The sequence below is a fragment of the Podarcis liolepis genome (genome assembly GCF_965112155.1).
Source record: "Podarcis liolepis genome assembly, chromosome: 1".
Lineage (NCBI taxonomy): Eukaryota > Metazoa > Chordata > Lepidosauria > Squamata > Lacertidae > Podarcis > Podarcis liolepis.
In genome coordinates this window covers 37,895,734-37,917,699 of record NC_139554.1, presented here as the reverse complement: position 1 = coordinate 37,917,699, position 21,966 = coordinate 37,895,734, and the positions used below count along the sequence as shown (strand labels likewise).

At 40.6% G+C, this 21,966-nt stretch overlaps 1 protein-coding gene across 6 annotated transcripts in view; it reads right to left on the bottom strand.

Moving 5' to 3' along the window:
* The window catches only part of NOVA1 (NOVA alternative splicing regulator 1), a 146,520-nt gene that overhangs the window by 43,453 nt on the left and 81,101 nt on the right, over nt 1-21,966 (bottom strand). For all 6 annotated transcript variants that reach the window (XM_083508705.1, XM_083508700.1, XM_083508704.1 and 3 more), the window contains exon 3: nt 1,144-1,310. In XM_083508705.1, the coding sequence (XP_083364831.1) occupies nt 1,144-1,310 (167 nt within the window). The remainder of the gene's footprint in view (nt 1-1,143; nt 1,311-21,966) is intronic.

The window sequence follows — 21,966 nt, the reverse complement described above, 5'->3', positions numbered from 1 at the left end:
TAAAAGCAAAAACACTGACCAATTATGTCCCCTTTTAAAATATGAATCATAGCTTTAAATAGTTTTAGAGTATAAATTTTGATGTGTGCACCCACTGCTTAGTTCATTGACAAATGTCTGACCATTTTATATAAATATTGTGCTATCCAGTCATACATCCTAACTAATGTGCAAAGTAACATGGCTATTGCAAGAGTTCTGCTTTCATTAAACCACCACCTCTCTTGCTTTTAAAGCTGCACTTCCTTCCTGAATTTACATCACTTTTTGGCCCTGCTTAACCAATCAATAATGCATTCCATACATTACTATATGAGGAATCTCATGTAAAGTTGCACGGAAGCATCTGTGGACTGGAGTACTAATCCAATACCAAAATTAGAAGCTGAATAGAAACATATCTAGTTCTCTCCTGAAGCCACACATACAGAACTATCATTAGATGAACCCAGAACCAAATGAGAGGATGGGCATTGAAGAAGCAATCAATCCTGGAAATGCAATGAGTCTATGAGGGTCTCTGTCAGTAGCCATTCAGACCTCAACATCTTATGCCTCCCTGCAGCATTCTGGCTACTCTTCAGGTATCCTGTGTCACCGAAGGGGAGCTTTGTCCCAGTTTGAAAACTACTAATTCACCACTGAAGATGCAAACAAATTAGCAAACAAAATTTGCTTTGATCTAGCTAAACTTACTTCTTGGAAAGCTTACTTTAATTTGAGGGCGATATAGGAAGAAAGATAGGGCATTAGCTTTTAAGAAATAAAATGGCCAAGAATATTGTCTAGCAAACTCCAAAGACAGCACAATTGTCCAAAATAAGATTGTATAAGATTTGTTTTCACAGTGGTTGATCTGGTGGGAAATTCTTGAAATTAAAATATGACATTATCATCCAGACATGACAGTTCTAGAGACCATCCTGCTGATGATACCAAAGTCATGATGGGGAATAGCAGTCTTAAAACTGGGCATTTCCCATATGAAAAGGAAGACTCAGCAGTTAGCTAGAAGTGATAAAAAGCTTTTGACATGATTACATGATGTATTTCATATGAATGCCTTACTTGTTAATCTCTTAGGGCTTCTTTGAAAGAAATTTTATATAAAAGCAGTGTATTCCTTTCTCAACCAAAACTCACTTGTTTGATGCGGTCCGGATTGACGGTTGTCTGAGGCTGCAGAATGCTAACTGGTTCTGTCTTGGCCACATTTTGAGGCATTTCTCGAATCTTTTCAGCAATGAAGCCATGAACTGCATTTAATGCTTCCACTGTTCCCTGGATCAAACACACCCGCTCTGTCGTACCTTCAGAAACAAATAAAGCACATTTTTGTTGTTTTGTTTTTTAAAAATATTAGCTCTGTTCATAAATTGATTAAACTGGAGCCATTTGGCTTCACTAACTTGTGTAGAGTAGCCAATTCATAAAATCAAAAGATAATACTATATAATATAATGGCTAGGAACCAGATAGTCCCATGCACACATACAAAGTGTGCCCTTGCACCAAGGGTCGGTAGTGGATAATTCTTCAGTTTGGAGACAGCCCCTCAAACCTCATGAGATGCTGCTCCAAAAAGCCCCTGACCTAATCTGGAGAGACTTTTTAGTGAGCATGGTGATGGCGTGTGGAACATTGTACATGGCATTTGGATCCCAGTAAATATTTTAAATGGATTTCTTCCTTATAATACACTGAATTTGTTAAATCTTTGTTCAGCCCTTGTTCCAAAAGAGTGGCATTTTAGCCCCATAACCCTCTTGTGGTGTGGGTTAGAGAGAAACTAGCCCATCCTCATAGCTAAGCAGGTAGCTGAGCTAAGGTTTCATACATTCAAACCTAATGCTTCAGAGAGTGATATACTAAATCAGTATTTACGCTGCTCAGTAACAGTCACACACGCAAAATGTGTGTATCTATTTTCACATATAGTCTCTCAACATTTCCTGATACAGCAGTTCCAGTAAGTTTTCGATTTGTAACCCCACCTCACGCCTTGCTCCCTTTCAGAATTTTTGAGGAATACAAAGGAAAGTATTTCTATAGATGGATAAATCAAAAGTACGTCAAGGCCTATAAAGCTTTTAGAGGACAAAGTAAATTACCTACAAGGTTTTATATGATCTGAAGCTCAACCATCATTTGAGACCATAAACTATGCTGACTTCCTAAGTTATATTTTTGGATTTTGAGGATACATGCAAAGCTTTTCCATTTCTGTTTCAAACTTTTAGTTTACTACAAAACTATACCTATCATGCTTCCCTTAGTGACTCAACTATCTATCTATCTATGTAAGTAAGTAAGTGTCATACAACATCCACAAAGGAAACCCGTCACATATTTAATGTTTAAATATTTTCTGTGGTCATATTCCTCTTGCACATATATTACACACTTGCAAATAAAGGAAGTCACATACAAAAGGATGCATTTGTGAGCACTCTTCTAAGGAAATGGATGGGCAAGCTATAGCAGATGGGAAGCTTTGGGAATACAGTGGAGATTCCATGGCCAGAAGGAGATCCTTGGACCACAATGTCCATTTATACAAATACACATACATGTAGCCTTGCTCATGTTAAGTAACAACATGATCTACACTGGGGATGAGGGGACAAAACACATATTAGAGTTGAGAGCTTGACACCTACCTTTGATCAATGTACGTGGTTAATTTAAAATACATGATCACATACCTAAAGAATACATAGAATCATAGAACTGTAGAGTTGGAAGAGACCACAAAGATAATCTAGTCCAACCCCCTGCAGTGCAGGAAACTTTTGCCTATCATGGGGCTCAAATCCACAACCCTGATATGAAGAGTCTCATGCTCTACCAACTGAGCTATCCCAGCACTGCTGTAATGTATCCTGGTTCTTCAAATCTCCACTATTTATTATTTACAGGTTTATATACTGCACAATAAACCAAGTAAACATAATGCACCCCCAAAACAGGATAAAAATACTTAGCAAACATCTGAACAGTGATACACAAGAACTAATAGTTGAAGACTGTGTAAAACAAACGTTTTAGGCAGGAATCTGAAACAAAACATCACTAGAGCTTGCTTAATAGTAATATTAATTCTTATTTTTATCTTTAAGCCACCTTGACCCACCATGGGAAAAGGCAAGGTAATAATAATAATAATAATAATAATAATAATAATAATAATAGGCAGGGTGTTCCACACATTAGGTGAAGATCCACTAAATGCCTTTTATCTTGGAGCAGTAAGCTAAACATCATGTGACACCCTTCTATGGCATAATATATGTTTGCTTGAAGTTTTCCCCCATTTTCAACTATTAACAAAGTACTACTTTAATATTAAAGAGACATTACCATTAGTACATAACCTAAAAAGACCAGAAGCACATAAATTGGTAACCAACCCTATGGCATTCCAAAATAAACATGACTGTATTTAATGGATTTCTAAATACATTGTTTATTAGTAGAGTGGACTGTGGAAAGGAAAATGGTTCAGAAACACTAAACATGAAAACAAACATTTGAACAATTTAGGTATTGTCGTATGCAAGATATCCTGACTCTCCTCCTCAGACTCAGAACTTGAACCATTACCACGATGGAGGTTTTGAAAGTTTTATTGATGGAATCAGTACAGTGCCCCAACATGGCGTTACTGCTTACAAAGTAAAGGTAAAGTTAAAGTGGGTGGCCGTGTGGTCTAAACCACTGAGCCTCTTGGGCCTCATGTCAGAAGGTTGGCGGTCGAATCCCCGCAACGGGGTGAGCTTGTGTGGCTCTGTCCCAGCTGCTGCCAACCTAGCAGCTTGAAAGCATGCCAGTACAAGTAGATGAAGAGGTACCGCTGCGGCAGGAAGGTAAACGATGTTTCCGTGCTCTCTGGCTTCTGTCACGGTGTCCCGTTGTGCCAGAAGCGGTTTAGTCATGCTGGCCACATGACCCAGAAAGCTGTCTGTACACAAACACTAGCTTCCTCTGCCTGAAAGTGAGATGGGCGCAGCAACCCCATAGTTGCCTTTGACTGGACTTAACCATCCAGGAGTCCTTTCCCTTTCCCTTACTGCTTACAAGCAGATACAGCAGGACAAAAAACTACAAGAAATGGCTGGACTTAGCTAAGATGTTGATCTAACAATTGACACCCCCCCCCCCCGTGCTTGCCTTTTGAAGAGCAAGGTGGGCACAGCTCTTTGAGTGGGTTATGTTCTCAGACTCAGAAAGTAAACAGTACTCCTTTGTAGAGGCTAAGCATTGCTGCCTCCATGTCCTTGGGGACAGTGTCAGAGGAGCTGTCTCACTGTCAATTTTAATTCCAGACACCTCCTCTGAAGAGGGAGGCTCTTCAGTGAGGGGGAACCTACAGTATGTTTAAATAACTCCTGCTGTGTGTGCTGTTTGTAATTTAAAGTCAGGCAGCTATTCTCTCTAGGTCTCTGGGCCCTTCTCCTGGATTGAGTTACTCCTGGGGTCCAAAGTTCCCAGGGTTAGCCCTCTTCAACTCATTCTCTACAGGCTACATGACCAAGAAAAAGTGGTTATTGATGTGATATTCTGTTAAAAAAGCAAATAATTTTAAGTCCCATATAACAGCACAGCACTCTTAGCACACTTGTAATGAACTGAAAGGAGGAGAAGGAAAAGAGATCAGATAGTTCTTCTATGGATCTTGGACTGCCAATTCTAAGCCTACTCCCGATCAAAAAGTATAAGGCACCTTCAGAATAGCAATAAGGCTATATACTCTCTTAACTAGTAGGCAGACTGTCAAATGCAATATTAAATTTCATTATATAGTGTGGCAAATATTTAATTTGATATTTGATGCCACACCAACATTTGTGTGGCACTCATAATGAAAATTTAAGTGTTTTCTTTGTGTTGTGTTTAACACATTGCCTATGAAGGAATGAGGAATGATTTTTAAAAAAATGTATGTTCTCCTTTAACCCATGTTAACTATGCAACTATATAAAAATGTGATTATATACTTTTTTAACATTTTGAAAAGTATATCCACAACTGCCTCCTTCCTTGAGCAGTAAATTAAATTATAAAATATGTTCCTACTGTTTGTTGTGAGGCACGTTAATAAATAAAAGTGTGTGAATTTCTCTGTGCTAGTTCAAGAGAAAACAGTGCTGTTGCAAAATATATTTGGCAGAAAGTCTGACTATTGAAATACAAATTAACTTGATACATGGATGCAATTTCCTTGCACTGTCTCTCTTTAGCTTTGCCCTTTCCAAGCTATCTTTTTTTTCGTACATGGAACTCCTGTGGTTTCTGTGTTAAGTGATCTAGTTCTAAACAAGTGCACTAGGGAGTCTTTACAAAGAAGTATTAATTGTCTACTATATGATAGGAAGCAATGTGCATTGATCAATGTGCCTAATGCAAGTGTTCTCCTCTCTTGGTCAGCAGACAAAACATTTATACAAAACACAGATCAGTTTACACAGAAGATCTTGGAGCCTGACAGACAGCACTTAAAGGGATGAACACTATTGGAATAATGGAAAGGAAAGGAGTCAGAGCCAAACAGAAATTTCATTAAGCTTGGATCCAAGTGGGCAAGTATTCTGCATACTGTGTTGTTTAGAACTTGTAGATTAGTATACTTCATATTATGTCATACAACAAATTCTGAGCGCTAGAAGAAATTATTGGACGACAAAGATAAAACTGAAAAGTAAAGTAATGCTTTTGCGACAAGCAAGATAATTTTGAAATGTAAACCCAGACAAACAGACAAAACTGGCACAGTGATGTTGGGGCAGTAACAATATTTACGAGTAGCAGATATACAGGCGCACCCTTCTTTTCCATATATATATATATATATATATATATATATATATATATATATATGCAGGTTTTGGTGTCCTCGGGTGTCTTCCCGTGTAAAAGTTGGGGTGTCTAGGCGACGTTTCGACGAGGTCTCACTCGTCATCTTCAGGCTGGTGCTTTCGGCTTCTTGTTACTGGAACAGTTCCAGTTACTGTTACTGTTCCAGTAACAAGAAGCCGAAAGCACCAGCCTGAAGATGACGAGTGAGACCTCGTCGAAACGTCGCCTAGACACCCCAACTTTTACACGGGAAGACACCCGAGGACACCAAAACCTGCATTCCTGTACCCGTGAAAATCTACGAAAACATATATATATATATATATATAATGATAGACATGTGATGTAGACTTGTACTTGCTGATTCATGCTAATTTTCCTTCTCACAGAAGGCGGGGAGATAATTATGCAATCATGTTTTTCATATGAAAGAGTCTGTGCTCACATCACATCCTTTGTATGCTATTTGTATGGGTGAGAACATGGTGTGCACATGCTCCTCCAATATGTGAAGAGTATTACTGCCCAGGTAAACAGCTAAACTAGTCCTATGTCCATTGCAAAAATAACAGCACTCAGAACTCTATCCCAAATCGCTTCCATCTACCTAGAACTACTCAATCTGTTGAACTCCCTCTCCATCTTCTAGCTTAATTCATCATCCCTTTGTGTCATCGGTGTTTTGTAAATAAAGGTTAGTAAGACTACAGATTCAGAGGTGGTTACTAACTGTACATATCTACAGAAGTGTTTCCAACCATACAATAATATTTACAGCTGTACCTGAGGACACTCTAGGAAAGGCATGATGAAACTAATTTACGAACTGTTTACAGAACTTCATTTTAAGAATGAGCATTACTACAGGCTATATTATCTGGCTAAGAGCGAAGGGAGACAACCTTATGCAGACCATAATTCATACAGTAAGATGAGATGCACTATATCACCTTCAGTCTCCATCGTGTAGAACCTCAAACATGACGCTGAGGTAAAGATTATTGTTCAATTATTCCAATACATATGGAGAACTTAGTATGAAAGATACAGACAGCTTGAGGCCAGACCAAAAATTCAAGGTACAGTGAGACCAAAATCCAAGGCAACACAGGCAAGCTCAACTCCGCTGTCATTCCAACTTTGCTGCTTAATAATAATAATAATAATAATAATAATAATAATTTATTATTTATACCCCGCCCATCTGGCTGGGCTTCCTCAGCCACTCTGGGCAGCTTCCAAAAGAATATTAAAATACTATAATACATCAAACATTAAAAGCTTCCCGAAACAGGGCTGCCTTCAGATGTCTTCTAAAAGCCTGGTAGTTGTTGTTCTCTTTGACATCTGGTGGGAGGGTGTTCCACAGGGAAGGCGCCACTTCTGAACTCTCTGGAGCTCACATATATAAAACAAAAATAAATAAAACTATTTAACATCTATGTGAAGTTATTAGGTATGCTCATTAGGTTATTTGAAGCATGGTGTTATCAGTATGCTGACAGCCAGCACCTTCAGTGTTACATTTCCACACACTATTATTTACTGTCATGTTGTCTTAACTGTCCTCTGCTCATTGCTTTACTGTGAATGTATGCAGTCTGGTGTGATTTTATTGTATTGTTATTTTGCCATTGTAAACCACTAGGTATTTTTAAATTGAAAAATGTCATATAAATCTTTAAGATAAACAAACAAACAACGTGGATTCAATCCTTGCTCCAAAAACAATAATTTTTGTCACCACTTTGCTCCTCCAGATTACTCTTTCCAGAGCTGCCTCTGGAGAATCTGCACATCTCCATAAGAAAGGACTATGCAGTTTGCTAAAATATTGTCTAAGGAAGCCCCCGTCCCTACATATACATGGGACACATCTTTTTTGAATATATTGAAGTCAAATATTTTCTGGTCGGTGGGCAGAGGTATATAGCACACAAAAAGAAAGGAGGTGAACTAATTGAATGTTTACTCCTGTGTATATCTTGAATCCTCAAAATAGATGGCACATTCTTCCAAACAAGTCTTACACTTAGAAAACACTAAGATAACACTTAGATAGCATTTAGATGACACAGTATAATAATTTACAGATGAAGTTGTACACAGAGAAAACTGTCAGCTATATGATCAACTTGTGTAACAAGAAGTACATCTATTAATCAAAGTTGGTCTTTTTTTGTCAGTTTAAAAGCTTTCAGGTCTCATTAGTGTCTCAAGTAAATTGCCAAGTTATTTACTGTTTTGATCTGTTAAAAAAATAGTACGCCAAGTAACAATTAATTTATATCATATATTTTCAAAACATTGTCAAGAATGTAAAGAGTAATGTGGTTCACATTATAAAGCTGTACTAAGCACATTAATATTTATAGACCATAATATGCAGATGCAATTTCACTTTACCCATTTGCTTTAAAGTTGGCCTTCTTTCTATCATGCAGAGTCAAAATGCATATGCAGTATTCCATATGACTTTTCAATAAGATTGCAGGAATTCATAGGGTTTTTTTGTGCGTGTTTTTTGAGAAATACCCAGCAAATGGCAGGAATATTACTGAATAGCTGGTTCTGCTGAACCACTGCTTGCCTCATTCTTGATTTTTTGTTGATCAAGCATGAGAACCTGAGAAGGCCGAAGAACATCTCCTGTGAGTGTTGAAGGACCAGCTTTATGCTTGAAGGCCTTTTACCAGATGCAGGGGGATGTCATTCCTGATAGGGATGATTCCCCCTAGTGGAGGCAGGCAGGGTCTTCAACTTGCAACCCAGGGAAGAGTCATCCCGTTTCTCCAGACTGTCCCCACCTGCTGCAAGGGATGATTGGGTCTTTGAATGTCTGTCTCTCTGTGCAGAGAGAAACACTTGCTTGAGTGCTTGTTTTGTGTGGCATACTTTGCTGCCTCCTTTGAATCCTCGCTATGCTGTCTGGGGGAGCTTTTCTGGTTAATGTGAACACTCCTTTCATCCATTGGGATCTTGTCGCTGCTGTGGTAGCAGATGATGTTAATTCTCCTCACCCTCTCGATGACATTCTGTACCATTGGCATGGTATCCTTCAGTAGCAGACTTTGTGCTCTCAAATTTTGACACTGCGTGCAATGCTAAAATTCGGCGCCCCTGCCTCTCGCACTCCCTTCTACAGCATTATTGTGGTGCCCTCTGCAGTGCAGCACAGTGTGTGGCTGAACCCATTATGCTACCCTAAAACAGTGTTTCCCAACCGGTGTTCCGCGGCACACTAGTGTGCCGTGAGACGTTGCCTGGTGTGCCGTGGGAGGGAGGCGGGTGAGTCGGGCGGCGAGAGGCGGGGCGGCGGCGGCGAGGAGAGGCCGCCCAGCGCGGGGCTCTCGCCGTCTGCCTGCCTGGCTGCCTGCGTGGCGCTGACGTCACGGGGCTGTAACATGCCCCACATAGGCACACGCGGGGCGGCGAGCGAGCTCCCTCCCACATCCCATCGCCGCTCGCTTCGGCCAGCCTACTGGGCTGTCGCAGGCGGAAGGCCTGCGCATGCGCGAGGTTTTCGCGCCTTCGGGATTCCCTTCACGCCTTCCTCCTCCCGGGTCCTTGAGAGCGCAGGAAGCGGCAGCGCGAGACCGGCGTTGAGCCTGGTAGGTATTGCGCTTGCCAAGGCAGTCATTTGGGAAATGAAAACTTGCAAAGCAAGCAACCAGTTCAATCTGAAGTACGTGTATGCTTAATATCCTGTATCTGAAACCTGTTCTGCCCCCTCCCCCACACTTGGTGCCATTTTCATCTACACATGCAGCAGAGTAAGTTGACCCAGAATAGTACCAATTCAGATGGCAGATGGGAGAATGACAGTGCTGAATGCTTTCCCATGTAGAACAGTCCCTGCAAATAAAAACCTAGCATATTTGGAAGAGGGATGCTAGCCTAACCATTACCTTCTATGCTGTTACTATTTTTTTAATTTTTTTACATAGGTAAAAAGTGACCTTTCCCCATCTGGCATGGTGGTGTGCCTCGAGATTTTTTTCATGAAACAAGTGTGCCTTTGCCCAAAAAAGGTTGGGAAACACTGCCCTAAAACCACCTCTGTATCTTTCTGGATCAGCTGTCTGAGTTAGGGGTGGTTGGCACTGCTTTGCGGTGATCTAAGTCCTACTTGGATGGACATTTCCAGAGGGTGATGCTTGGGGAGTGTTCTCTGGCCTCGCGAAGCCTTCCTCAGGGTTTGATTTTATCCCTTGCACCTATGCTGTTTAATATCTATGTGAAACCACTGAGTGGGGTTATCTGGACATTTGGAATACATTGTCAGCAATATGCTGATGACACACACCTCTACTTCTCCTTTACACCTGCAGCTGCAACAGTAGATGTGCTGGACCATTTTCTTGACTCATATTAGAACCAACAAACTGAAGCTCAATCTAGATAATACTGAGGCACTGTTAGTGACCGATTACCTAAATTGGATGGATGGGAGTTTGCCTGCTCGTGGTGGAGTTGCACTCCCTGTGAAGGAGCAGGTACATAGCTAGAGGTAGTTCGGGATCCTTTGAGGTTGCTTGAGGGTCAGGTGGCCTCAGTGGCGCTGAGTGCCTTCCATTAGCTTTGGCTGGTGGTCCAGCTGCACCTCTATCTAGACAGGGATAGTTCAACTACTGTTGTCAATGCTCTGGTAACCTCTAGGTTAGATTACTGCCTCTGAAGATAGGTTGGAAACATCAGCTGATGCAGAATTTGGTGGCCAGGTTGCTCACTGGAGTAAGATGGTTTGAGCATATTACACCAATCCTGGCCCGACTGCAATGGATGCAAATTAGCTTCTGGGCCTGAACCACCAAAGTGCTGGTTTTGACCTATAAAGTCTTAAACAGCTCAGGACCGCAGTACCACCTCTCACTAGATGAACCTAACCAGACCCTACAATCATCCTTTGAGGCTCTTCTTTGTGTGCCTCCTCCATGAGAGGTCTGGAAGGTAGCAACATGAAAAAGCCAGGCTTTTTTCTGCAGTGGATCCCTATTTGTGGAATGCTCTCCCCAGGGAGGTTCAGCTGGTGCCTTCATTATACATCTTTAGGCACCAGGTAAAAACATTCCCCTTCAACCTGGCCTTTGGCTGATTAATACCCATTGCCCTTTTAAATGTATTTGTGAGACAGGGTTTACTGGTTTGTGTGATTTCTTTTTTCTTGTTTTTATTATGTATTTTGTGTTTTTATTGTATATTTTTTATCTTGTGAACCACCCTGAGCTCTATAGATGAAGCACAGTATACAAATTTAAACAACAACAACAATATTTACTTCTTAACTCAGGGTGAAGAGTTACTAGGCGTGCAAATAAGTCTGATATGAGGACTGGCCGATGTCACAAATAAGCTACCACTATTGCTTCTCTAGGGAAATTAGTGATATATCTCCACTAATTTTAATGAGAGGAGCATGCAAAGAGGGCCCTCTCTGAAGTGGAAGTTCATGGCTCTCTCTTCTTGACTTTCCACCAGCATCATGCACACTCAAAACTATTCATTACACACACACACACACACACACACACACACACAGGCAGATAAGCATTAAAAGATACTTCATTAAATATTATGCTACCCACCCCTAAAGCATTTCCGTGTGCTGCTCTGGTTCGCCAGAAAGCGGCTAAGTCATGCTGGCCACATGACCCAGAAGCTGTATGCTGGCTCCCTCGGCCAGTAAAGCGGGATGAGCGCCACAACCCCCGAGTCATCCGCGACTGGACCTAACGGTCAGGGGTCCCTTTACCTTTACCCCCTAAATACACATTTGTTTAGGAAGAATTCCCCTGAATCACACTTCTGATTTTATTGTTTTGATTGTTACATTTTTATTGTTTATTGTATATTTTAATTGAAGATTTTGAAATTATGATTTTTGTTTTTTAAATGGATTGTGGTGCAATGGGTCAGTGCATCTGGCTATAAACCAGAAGGTTGGTGGTTCATGCCTACCCAAGGATGGTGGCTGGCAGGATTCTTGCATTGGACTAGATGACCCTCAGGATCCCTTCCAGCTCTACAATTCTATGATTTTATTGTGGTAAACCATTTAGAAGCCATTTTGACATAAAAGTGGTGCATTAATAAGTAAAGTAGCTTGTTGTAAACAGAGGTAATCTTGCAAAAAATATAGACATTAGTTTCTTCATGGAGAGCTCAAAGCAATGTTCAATAAACAAGATTAGATTTGGAGAACAGGGCAGATCCTGGCAATGTAAAAACAAACAGACATATAGTAGTAGGATTTAGCGTCTTCTTGGATGTGGAAGAAGTCGGAGGATTCTGTAAGAGAGGTTAAACAAAAAGGTACTCAACACAGAAAAACCATGGGATGGGAAGGAGTTGTTGGAAAGAAAAGCACAGCACTGCTTTCACTATGCTGAACTGATAACAGGAAATGTCAGCTAGAGAGAGATAAAATAGGAATTTATCAATAGGAGGTTAGGGGTGGAAAAGAGCATCCGTGAGACATCAAAATGCTGCCAAGCTGTGAAATAAAAATATAGGAGAACTAATATATTAAATGTTCTTTTTCAAAATCCTCCTTAATTTGGAACCCCAATGCTATGAACCTGTATTGACATAGCAATAAAAGGTTTCTGAGTTTGTGGTAGCAAAGCAGTAGACAAAATATATTCCGTATGCTTATTTGCTGGTGCACCAAGACTTAGAATCAGGCCACAAAATATGGTTTCCCAATAATCTAAAGCAAAATCCCTGCCCCCAAAAAGTTAAGAAGCTACCTCGAGTGGCTGGGGAGGTAGATAGGTGAGGTATAAATAAAATAATAGTAATAGTAATAGTATACAGTACTACTACTACTACTACTACTACTACTACAAGAAGTTAGCTGGAAGTGCCCTTCTGTGAGGGCTTTTTGCTGACATAGCCCAGGTTCCTTGCACAATTTTAGAAAATAACTGAAAGCCAGTAGTGTGCTGATGCTATTTATTATTTTTGTATCCCACTGTTCAGACAATAATGTCTCACAAAGTAGTTCACATTTTTTTAAAAAAGGAGAGAGGATCAAGCCCTCTTAGCTTAGAAGAAAAAAAGACAAGGCACACAAGAGGAGAGGAATGAAGGGAGAAGGTAGACGAGGAAAACAAGTTCTTCAAGGTTAGAACAAAGTGATGTGTTACAAGCATTTATATCCAGTTTGAGCCAGACTGATCTTTCCTTGATGGTGTTCCTGCTTAAGTTGGTGACTCTTGTTCCTCTTGCTGACAGATGGAGCCAGAGTGACCTTTCCCCTTGCTTCGGCTCCATGTAGTTGCACCTTCACTGGCCAATGAATGGGGCCAAGCTGGTCTTCCTGTTGCAGTGATGCTCTTCCTGGCAAGCAAGATGTGCAGCCTCCCATTTGACCCGTTTCCTTGGCCAATGGTAGATGCCAGCATGCTGCTATTTAGTTCCAATGCCCAAGGGAAACTGGAAGTCGATGCAGTTAGTGAAAGAAGTTGGGTAATCTCGTGCACATCTCAAAGTACCTTCTTTAAATACCAATCTATGCAAAGTCTTCCAGTAGTTCTTTCACAACCATTCGCTGAGAAATGCCATCACCAAAATTTCAACCACTATTCTATCTCTGGATTATACACTATAAATACATCTCTTCTATATTCAATTACAGACATAAGCTAAAAATGATGGAGCATGTGAAGGAACAATATTGTACTCACGCATAATTTTTTCCTTCAAGAATTTCGTATTTCATAACTGTATGCATTCACTTATTTTTGTCAGCTATTCATTTATTATGCATTTGCACACACATTCAATTTGTAGAGCACTGAACTAGGATTGGGGAGGCACAGATTTAAATCCTCATTCAGTCATGAAGTTCAGAGGGCAATCTTCAGTCAGTCATTCTCTTTCAGCCTAGCCTAGCCTAGCCCACAGGGCTGTTGTGAGGGTAAAATGAGGGGTGGGGGGAAACCATGTATGCTGGTTTGAGATCCTTGGAGGGAAGGCAGGAACTATTTTTAAAAAAACACCCCCTCCAAATTATTTGCTGTAAAACAATATCGCAAAAGTTACCACTTTATATACTATGTTAGTATGATTCTTAATACATTGATTTCTAGAGCATGTTGCAGCATTCAATATTCCCACAATTTTATTTATTCATTCTCCTAGACATTCTTCCCTGTAAACCATTTTCTGCCCCCCACCCCACCTAACAGTTAGTTGTCAGTCAGCATTTGGAGGCCACTGAACATGCACAGTCCTCACCGAGCTGTTTTGGAGAACTAACCAAGCTGCGAAATATTCTCCCAAATACCTGATACCTCCCTCTTGTGCAATGCTGAAGAAATCTGAATCCAAAGTTTAAAATAGCTTTAATCTATATGAATTCTGCAAGATATTTTAGCATCTGATTAATATGCCTTCACAAAATTGAAAAAGGCTCTCACATGCTATTAATTGTGTGGTAAAAGGGTTGCTGTGTGTGAGTCATTTCACATTAAATTATACCATTTATGTCCGCATATAGAAGATGGCACACATTCTCTATCATGTGGTTCTGTAATCTTGTTTCATCTCAACCTGACAGGCATCAATATTATAGTTCAGACATCTTGATCAATTGTTTTAGATTTGGATAAACAATTTTATTTCTAGAAAAAAAATGATGGGAGAGGACCCTGCTCTGAACAACCATAAGATATATAGATAATCGTGCAATCCCATATGCAAGTAGCTTTCTCTTGGTGAATACCAGCTACTACTGCACAAACACTCATGTGCAACCTGAAGGCTGCCTGGTCTCAGTGACCAAAACTATCACTGCACAAAGTCCACTTCAAGTCCTTAAAAATAAAGTGATAAGTATTGCATCAGTAATTACAGTATTTCCAGCAGGGAAAAAAGGCTGAAACAAGGGCACTAGAATAACACACAGGTGACACCACTTTCCTTTCTCTATTATTTCTTCATGAACATCAACTGTGCATCCAGGCTGACTATGTGTTTAGCTGCTAACTACATTATTCTCTCTCTTTGCTTTGCGCAGGCAGACCTCCAACAGATGCATAGAACATGACATAATGGTTGTGTACAGACAAGTTGATCCACAGCATGACTAGCAGCAGAGACCAGAGTGCTTCTGGCTGTTACTCTGTGGGATTGCCAGCTTATCTGTTCCCAGCAGGTCCTGCACATTTCAGGCTTCATGACAGCTAGCTATGCAATAGATGAAAACATGGAGAACATTTGACCGCCCAAAGGCACAGTTCATTTCTTGGAATGAGTCTTTGGCAACCCACACCTCTTTTTATTCAAAACTCGTACCATCCATGGCACTGTTCAAAAATTCCCTTCACTCTGTCACTGCTCTTGCATCTTTGTTACTATGAGGTAGCAGATAGGGATTTGTTTCCCTACTTCAATCATACTTCAGTCGGCTTCAGGACAGGCGACAGGGCAGTAACTTTGTTGCTACCAGGGACCAAGGTCACTGACCTCTGCACTTGTTGCCCACTCAGGCTCCAGGGAATATCAATAAGGGGAATGAATGACTGAATGAGTGCTACTGCCATGAAAGTCATTTTGGGAGCAATGCAAGAAAGAAATGAGACTATTGAGGTGAAGGGCTTGGTAACCAGCAGGGCTGGCAAGCCAAGCGAAACAGTGATGTATGTGTTTAAACGATATTGAAATTCACTGCCAAGAAGAGGATGGGACAAAAGTTATAACCTAGGTGCCCCGCCTCTGTCACCCACCCACACCTGGGTTCCCTACCCTTCCCACCCCACCAAGATTCCCTACCCTTCCCAATTTTTAAAACCAATGAGGTTTGTGTTGTTGGGTTGTTTGGTTGGGAATGCCTGTTTTTTCTTCTTTCTTGTCTGTGTTTATTTGGGGGGGGGGGGTTAGATGTTTTGTCTGGTATTATTGTGATGGGGATGGTTGTGAGAATTGCCAGCTTTTCTTCTGCACAATGGGAATTTTGTGGTGCCCCACGGCAGTTTCTGAGATTTCCAGATGTGCTCCTGGGCCCCAAAGGGTTGGGAATCCCTGTCCTATTCAAGCAAGTAATGGAGGTTACTCCTGTGAGATCAAGGTTCTGACTTCCCCTTGTCTGTCACAGTTCCACCCTGTGCTCCCATCCCCCTTGTGTCTTGTAATGCTTCTCCTCCTGCTAACTTATGTTGTGCAGTCAAATGACTGTTTATAACCAGTGTACATATAAGAGCAGTGTAATGGGATGCAAACCCCAGCCTGCGGAGATTCCTGGATTCAGTTACTGGATTCTTCCTGCCTGCTTCACAGCAGGGCCTTAGTGGAATGTACTTGGCACCATCATGCCTGGTAGATTGTGTGTTGTATATGGGATGAGGTGGGGAGCCATCATGGAGTTGACCATATGTCAACTGATTGATTGGAGTATGTCCTTGCCCTGGATGCTGGTGGTGTGCTGGCAGTGTTGCTCTCTTCTATGCTTCTTGGAGTGGTGTTTCCCCTTTTGTGCTGGCTACCAAGTTACACTGGCATTGTGGCATTATAAATGGCCCTCTGGCATAGCAAAACTACAGGATTGCCCTGTGAAATACCTACACTAAGCCTAACCTTAATTGGATAATTAAAGAGCTGGAGGAACATATATATCAGAAATAATAAGAATGCCACCAACCTGGCAGACATGAATAATTAAAAAACATTACATTTCAATATACATATTCCCAAACAAATAGCTCGATATAAAGGATTGTATCCAGCGCTGGAACTCTGGTAGCACTAGAGACCTCTATGTACACAACAGAGCTTTCTCTTCTGTCCCTCTAGCCCTCCACATGCCCTCAAAACCAGTTTGTGGGTTGGTGGACCCTCTGGAGCACATTGTGGGGTTTGGGGAGGAGGAGAGGAAATGGAAGTCCAATTGAGCCAGCGGAACTGTGCAGCGTTGGATACAAGCCAAAGTGTTCCACCCTTCCCCAAGTAGTATTTTCCATGGTACTGTATATTTCTCTCTCTTCCGATCATCAATTCCAGATTTACTGCAAAAAAGTAACAACACAAAATGATAAAAGAGGGGAGGAAACAAAACTTAACATTAATTTTTCACTGAAAAAAACTTTTAGATTAACTTGTAGACTTAAGACATACTCTTTTGATATATACATAAAGAGCTCATTTTGCAATTATACCTTTTATGCTGCACTACAGTAATACGAGCCTTTGTCAATAGTGCCTCCTACACAAGCAATTACTAAGGAAAAAGTCCACCCATCTGAATAATAAAAATGCTTTTAAATTTTGTTGGAACTGACGCATCTTGTAATTTAGAGTGATAACTTATGTAGCTTTATTGGGGGGGGGGTGGAAGCAGAGAAAAATAGTTCTTCAGAAATAGCTCCCTTTTTAAACTCTTGCACAAAGTCTTAGGAATGCTTTCCAGGGAAGACTACACGAACACAAATTTGAGAAGCCAATTCGTCACCCTACCCACTTGCAGCTAAGCCCCTGAAACATTAATATTACATTAAACAGACTCATCACAATGGCATCAGCCCATGTTCCACTAAAGTACCCCCTGACTGTAATTGCAGGGTTTTACAGTGTTACTAGATTATCAGTATGGAATCATTGTGCCAGATTCTCAAAATTTGTGGTTCTCATTCTGAACTCATTAAAATGGAGGATGGAACAGAACCCAAAGGAGGCAAAGGGTAAAGCCCAACAATAAATGCTCCATTCATTTAAGTTAAGCGGACAGAATATATATACAAGTCCCCTTCCTCTGAGAATTGCATACATGATACTAAATCAACATAGACTTTATTCAATGGGACTTTATGCACAACTTAAGAATTAAAAGTATATAACACAAGGAGATGAGCCCAGCCACAAACTACCGGTACATATTTTTGCATGTATAATATATTAATAGCATTTATACATTTTAAATACTGGAAACACTGTGGCTGAAGAGTCTCTCGTTTAAGGGAGCATTATGAATTCATGCAGAGAACTCAAAACACAAGTAAAACAGTTGACACAAATGTGAGCCAACTTCCCATACATACTTTTTGAAACTTCCTAATATTAATTCATTTTTACATACTTCCCCCTCTTTCTGTCACTCACTCATACCAACACACACAGAAACACATAGGACTGGTTAGCACATAGTATTCAACTGTGATTTACTAAACCATAATTTATTTGATCATCTGAACCTGGCCAGACAGGTCAACTATAGACAGTTAACACCTGGAGTACTGTGTCCAGTTCTGTGCACCAAAATTCAAGAAGAATATTGAGAAGCTGGAACATGTGCAGAGGAGGGTACCTAAGATGATAAAGGGTATGGAAACCAAGCCAAGGAAATGGTTGAGGAACGGTTGAAGAATTAGCTATGTTTAGCCTGGAAAAGGGAAGATTAAGAAGATATATCTTCAAATATCTAAAGGGATGTCACATGGAGGATGGAATCAGCTTATTTTCTCCTGCTCCAGAGGCTAATACCTAAACAAATGGCTTCAAGTTACAAGAAGGAAGATTCCAACTAACCATGAGAAAGAACTTTCTGACAGTAAGAGCTATTCAGCAGTGGAACAGAATCCCTCAAGAGATGGTGGACTCACCTTCCTTGAAGGTTTTTAAGAAGAAGTTGGATAGCTATCTGTCATGTATGATCTAGCTGAGATTCCTGCATTGCAGGGGGGTTGACCCTTGGGGTCCCTTCCAACCATGATTAACCACAAACAAACCATGCTCATAAGCCAGAGTTAGATTACCAAGTTCAGGATGTCTTAATCATGGCTGAGTGTTGCATGTGAACCTGGCACTTGTCCTTAAGCATGGTTTTTGAGCCTGCCCGCCCAAGCTATAGAGAGAACACTGAAAAGTCCTTGCTGGTGCTTTGCCCAAAAAGGATCTGTCTCTGAACTCTGCCTGGCAACGTGCACTGTTCCCTGCACTACTCCTGCATGACAGGCCCTTTCTACCTATGCTTCTCAACTGCTTTGCTGTGAGGCAAGGAAAATTTAAGGGATTGCTCTCCAGTATGCCCAGATAACATCTATAAAAATAGTAATGTGAAAGTGGCAATGTGTACTGGAAAGGCGTACAACAAAAGGTAATTAAAACAATTTTCATTAAAATCATGAAAACTAATTAGAGGAAAATAAAAGAATAATTAATACTTTTCTCCCCAGAAGCTAGTGAAGCTCTAGTTAAAACATTTTTAAAAATTAACCCTTAATAGCTGAACACTTCTCAAGAGTACCACATATTTGAACACAGATTAGCCAATTAGTGGTGACAACAACCTTCTCTAAATAAGTGCTTTCAGTCCCAATCAGCTGGGAAGGGATCTCTTCATGCACCAACAATAAACAGATAGTTGGTACAGACAGAGAACTGTGTGCTGCACTTTGAAGCCCCAATGATCAGCTGATAGTCAGTGCTTCAAAGTGCTTTGCAAAGGCTACTGAACAGGGGTGCCTGCATCCTTTTTATGGCCTATCTTGAACTCACATTTGATGTCAAGTATAAAGCAGGTGAGTGTGGCTTGGCTAAAATGGCCTAGTGGGCCGAATGTGGATGTGGGAGGGTCTCTACTCCTGCTATAAATTCACAGAATTCATAACTTTATTTCCAGTTGCCTTCCAAATTCAGTTGCTACTTCCTTAATATCATCCAAGGGTACTGTTGGATCTAAAAATTTTTTATTAACTTCATATCATTAGCGTACAATAAATTATTTCCTTCCACATCACCAAACTTAATTCCCATACTATCTGAGCCTATCCATGTTTACTTGGAAGTAATTCTACTGATGTTAGTTAACCGGTATTCGGTGGGTGTTGGTCTAGACTAAATATGCACAGGAAGGCACAATATTAATTATTAAATTATTGTGGTCATACAGCACTGAACAGCAACCAGCAGTTACTGCATACACTTACCCATCATTTGGTGTGTACTCTTTTCCATAGTAATCAGCACTCCTTTTAGCATCTATTTTAATCCATTTTTAATACTAGGTATACTCTCCTCCCTATTTCTTTCATTTATCATTGTGCCAACAATATTCTACTCCTGTTGCCAAACTGAACATTACTTTGATTAGTAGAATTTAATGCTTAGTCTGCCACTTGGTGTCCAACAAATCCAACTCTTTCCGTATGTCGAATAATTTCTTATAAACCTCTTCAGTGCTTTGAGAGTCTGATCCAATGCCTGAATTCCTTCCAAGAAACTCTTTCTTCCTAAAGCATATTTTAACTTTGAAGCTTTCTCTGGAACAAGCATTTGCTAGGAAGCACCTTAACACATTCCCATTCAAATCCACACTGGTGGCAATGTTGAAATTGTAATTATGAAAAGGGGTACTTACAATAATTAATCTTTCTGAACACAACGTAATAAGAATTCTAATAAAATCCAAAAACTATTAGAACAATTTTGAATGTCATAATCATTACATATTATTTAACAAAGCACTAAAATGTGGGCCATGGAACAATCAATCCTAGCTGTGTAGTAGCAGGACGGACGCAAGTGACTCACCCAGAGGGGTGGAGCCACAATGCTAGCTTCCTGGCAGGTGCATTACTACTGCTTACCAGAAGAGGTAGGGGAGGTGTCAACGGAGAGTGTAGTACAGGTGCTCCAACTGAGCCCATCAGAATGTACACACTACAGTGACCTTCCTGCTTCCTCACTACTCTCTCTCCCAGGAAGTGACAGCAACAGCCTGCTAGGAAGCTAGCATTGCAGCTGCATCTCACCAGGCAAGTGGCTTCTGTTGACAGAGAATGAAGGGGAGCCCATACATTTTTAAAGCAGGAGATGAAGTCAAGGTACAGAAGAGAGGTTGTTACAGTACCATGCAGAAGCAGTGTTTGCACAGGTTGTTCTGAGACAGCCTCCAGCCATACATCTACATGGTCCTCAGTCCAGAAACCCTCTATCATCATTTCTACAGGCACCTCATAATTTCTACTCCTTACCTAAGGGTAGATGCACCGCATAGTTACACCTCTTCAGACATATTTCATAAACAACCTAGCTACCTGTGCACTACTGAAATAAATATTTAACATTTTCCTCCAGAAATAGTAACAACCTCCAGCTGCTTTCCAATTGGAGATCCTGAAATATTTTTGGGAATATTCTTTTTGTGTGTGTGGCTACTATTCTTTTCCTAACATTATCTATTTGAATTGTTATACTCTTATTTATAAGCGATCTTAAACACTTAGCAAAGTTAACACTTTGCCCAGTATACTTGAAGGAGTGTCTTCACCCCCACCATTCAACCTGGACACTGAGGTCCAGCGCTGAGGGCCTTCTGGCGGTTCCTTCACTGCAAGAAGCCAAGTTACAGGGAACTAGACAGAGGGCCTTCTCGGTAGTGGCGCCTGCCCTGTGGAACGCCCTCCCTTCAGATGTCAAAGAAATAAACAACTATCTGATGTTTAGAAGACATCTAAAGGCAGTCCTGTTTAGGGAACTTTTTAATGTCTGATGTTTTAATGTATTTTTAATCTTTTGTTGGAAGCTGCCCAGAGTGGCTGGGGAAACCCAGCCAGATGGGCAGGGTATAAATAATAAATTAATCATAATCATCATAATAATAAACTGAAAAATAGTTCCGCTGTAGTGCAGAAATTCTGTTGAAGGTGTGTTTCGTAACAGTGAAAATGCAAGATGACTATTAGAAAATGCTACTTAATTGTTATTTCAGACACAGTAAGCTATAATATTCTGGAATCACTTTAGGTAACCTCAAAGGTGTCATCTTAGATCCTTTGAGTTCCGTCTGCTGGCAGAAACATCTCAGTTCCATGTATCACATTGCCAGCAAAGCAGCATACAAGATCATCTGCAGATGTCATTTTTGTAAAATGTTATAACAATAATTATTGTAGTGGCCACCAATCTCATAGCAGCAGAGCTGTTGAACAGTACTGTTCCTCAGTTTGTGATATAAGCCAGTGGTGCTGAGTAAAAGATTGTGGTGGATCTTTACTCTATGAATTTGTTGGATGAATCCCATGTAAGTTAAACATGCATATCTGTATCAGGAAAATTTTAACATCTGCCTACTGTTGGGATTAAAAACAAGATAAGCATATAAATGGAAAATAT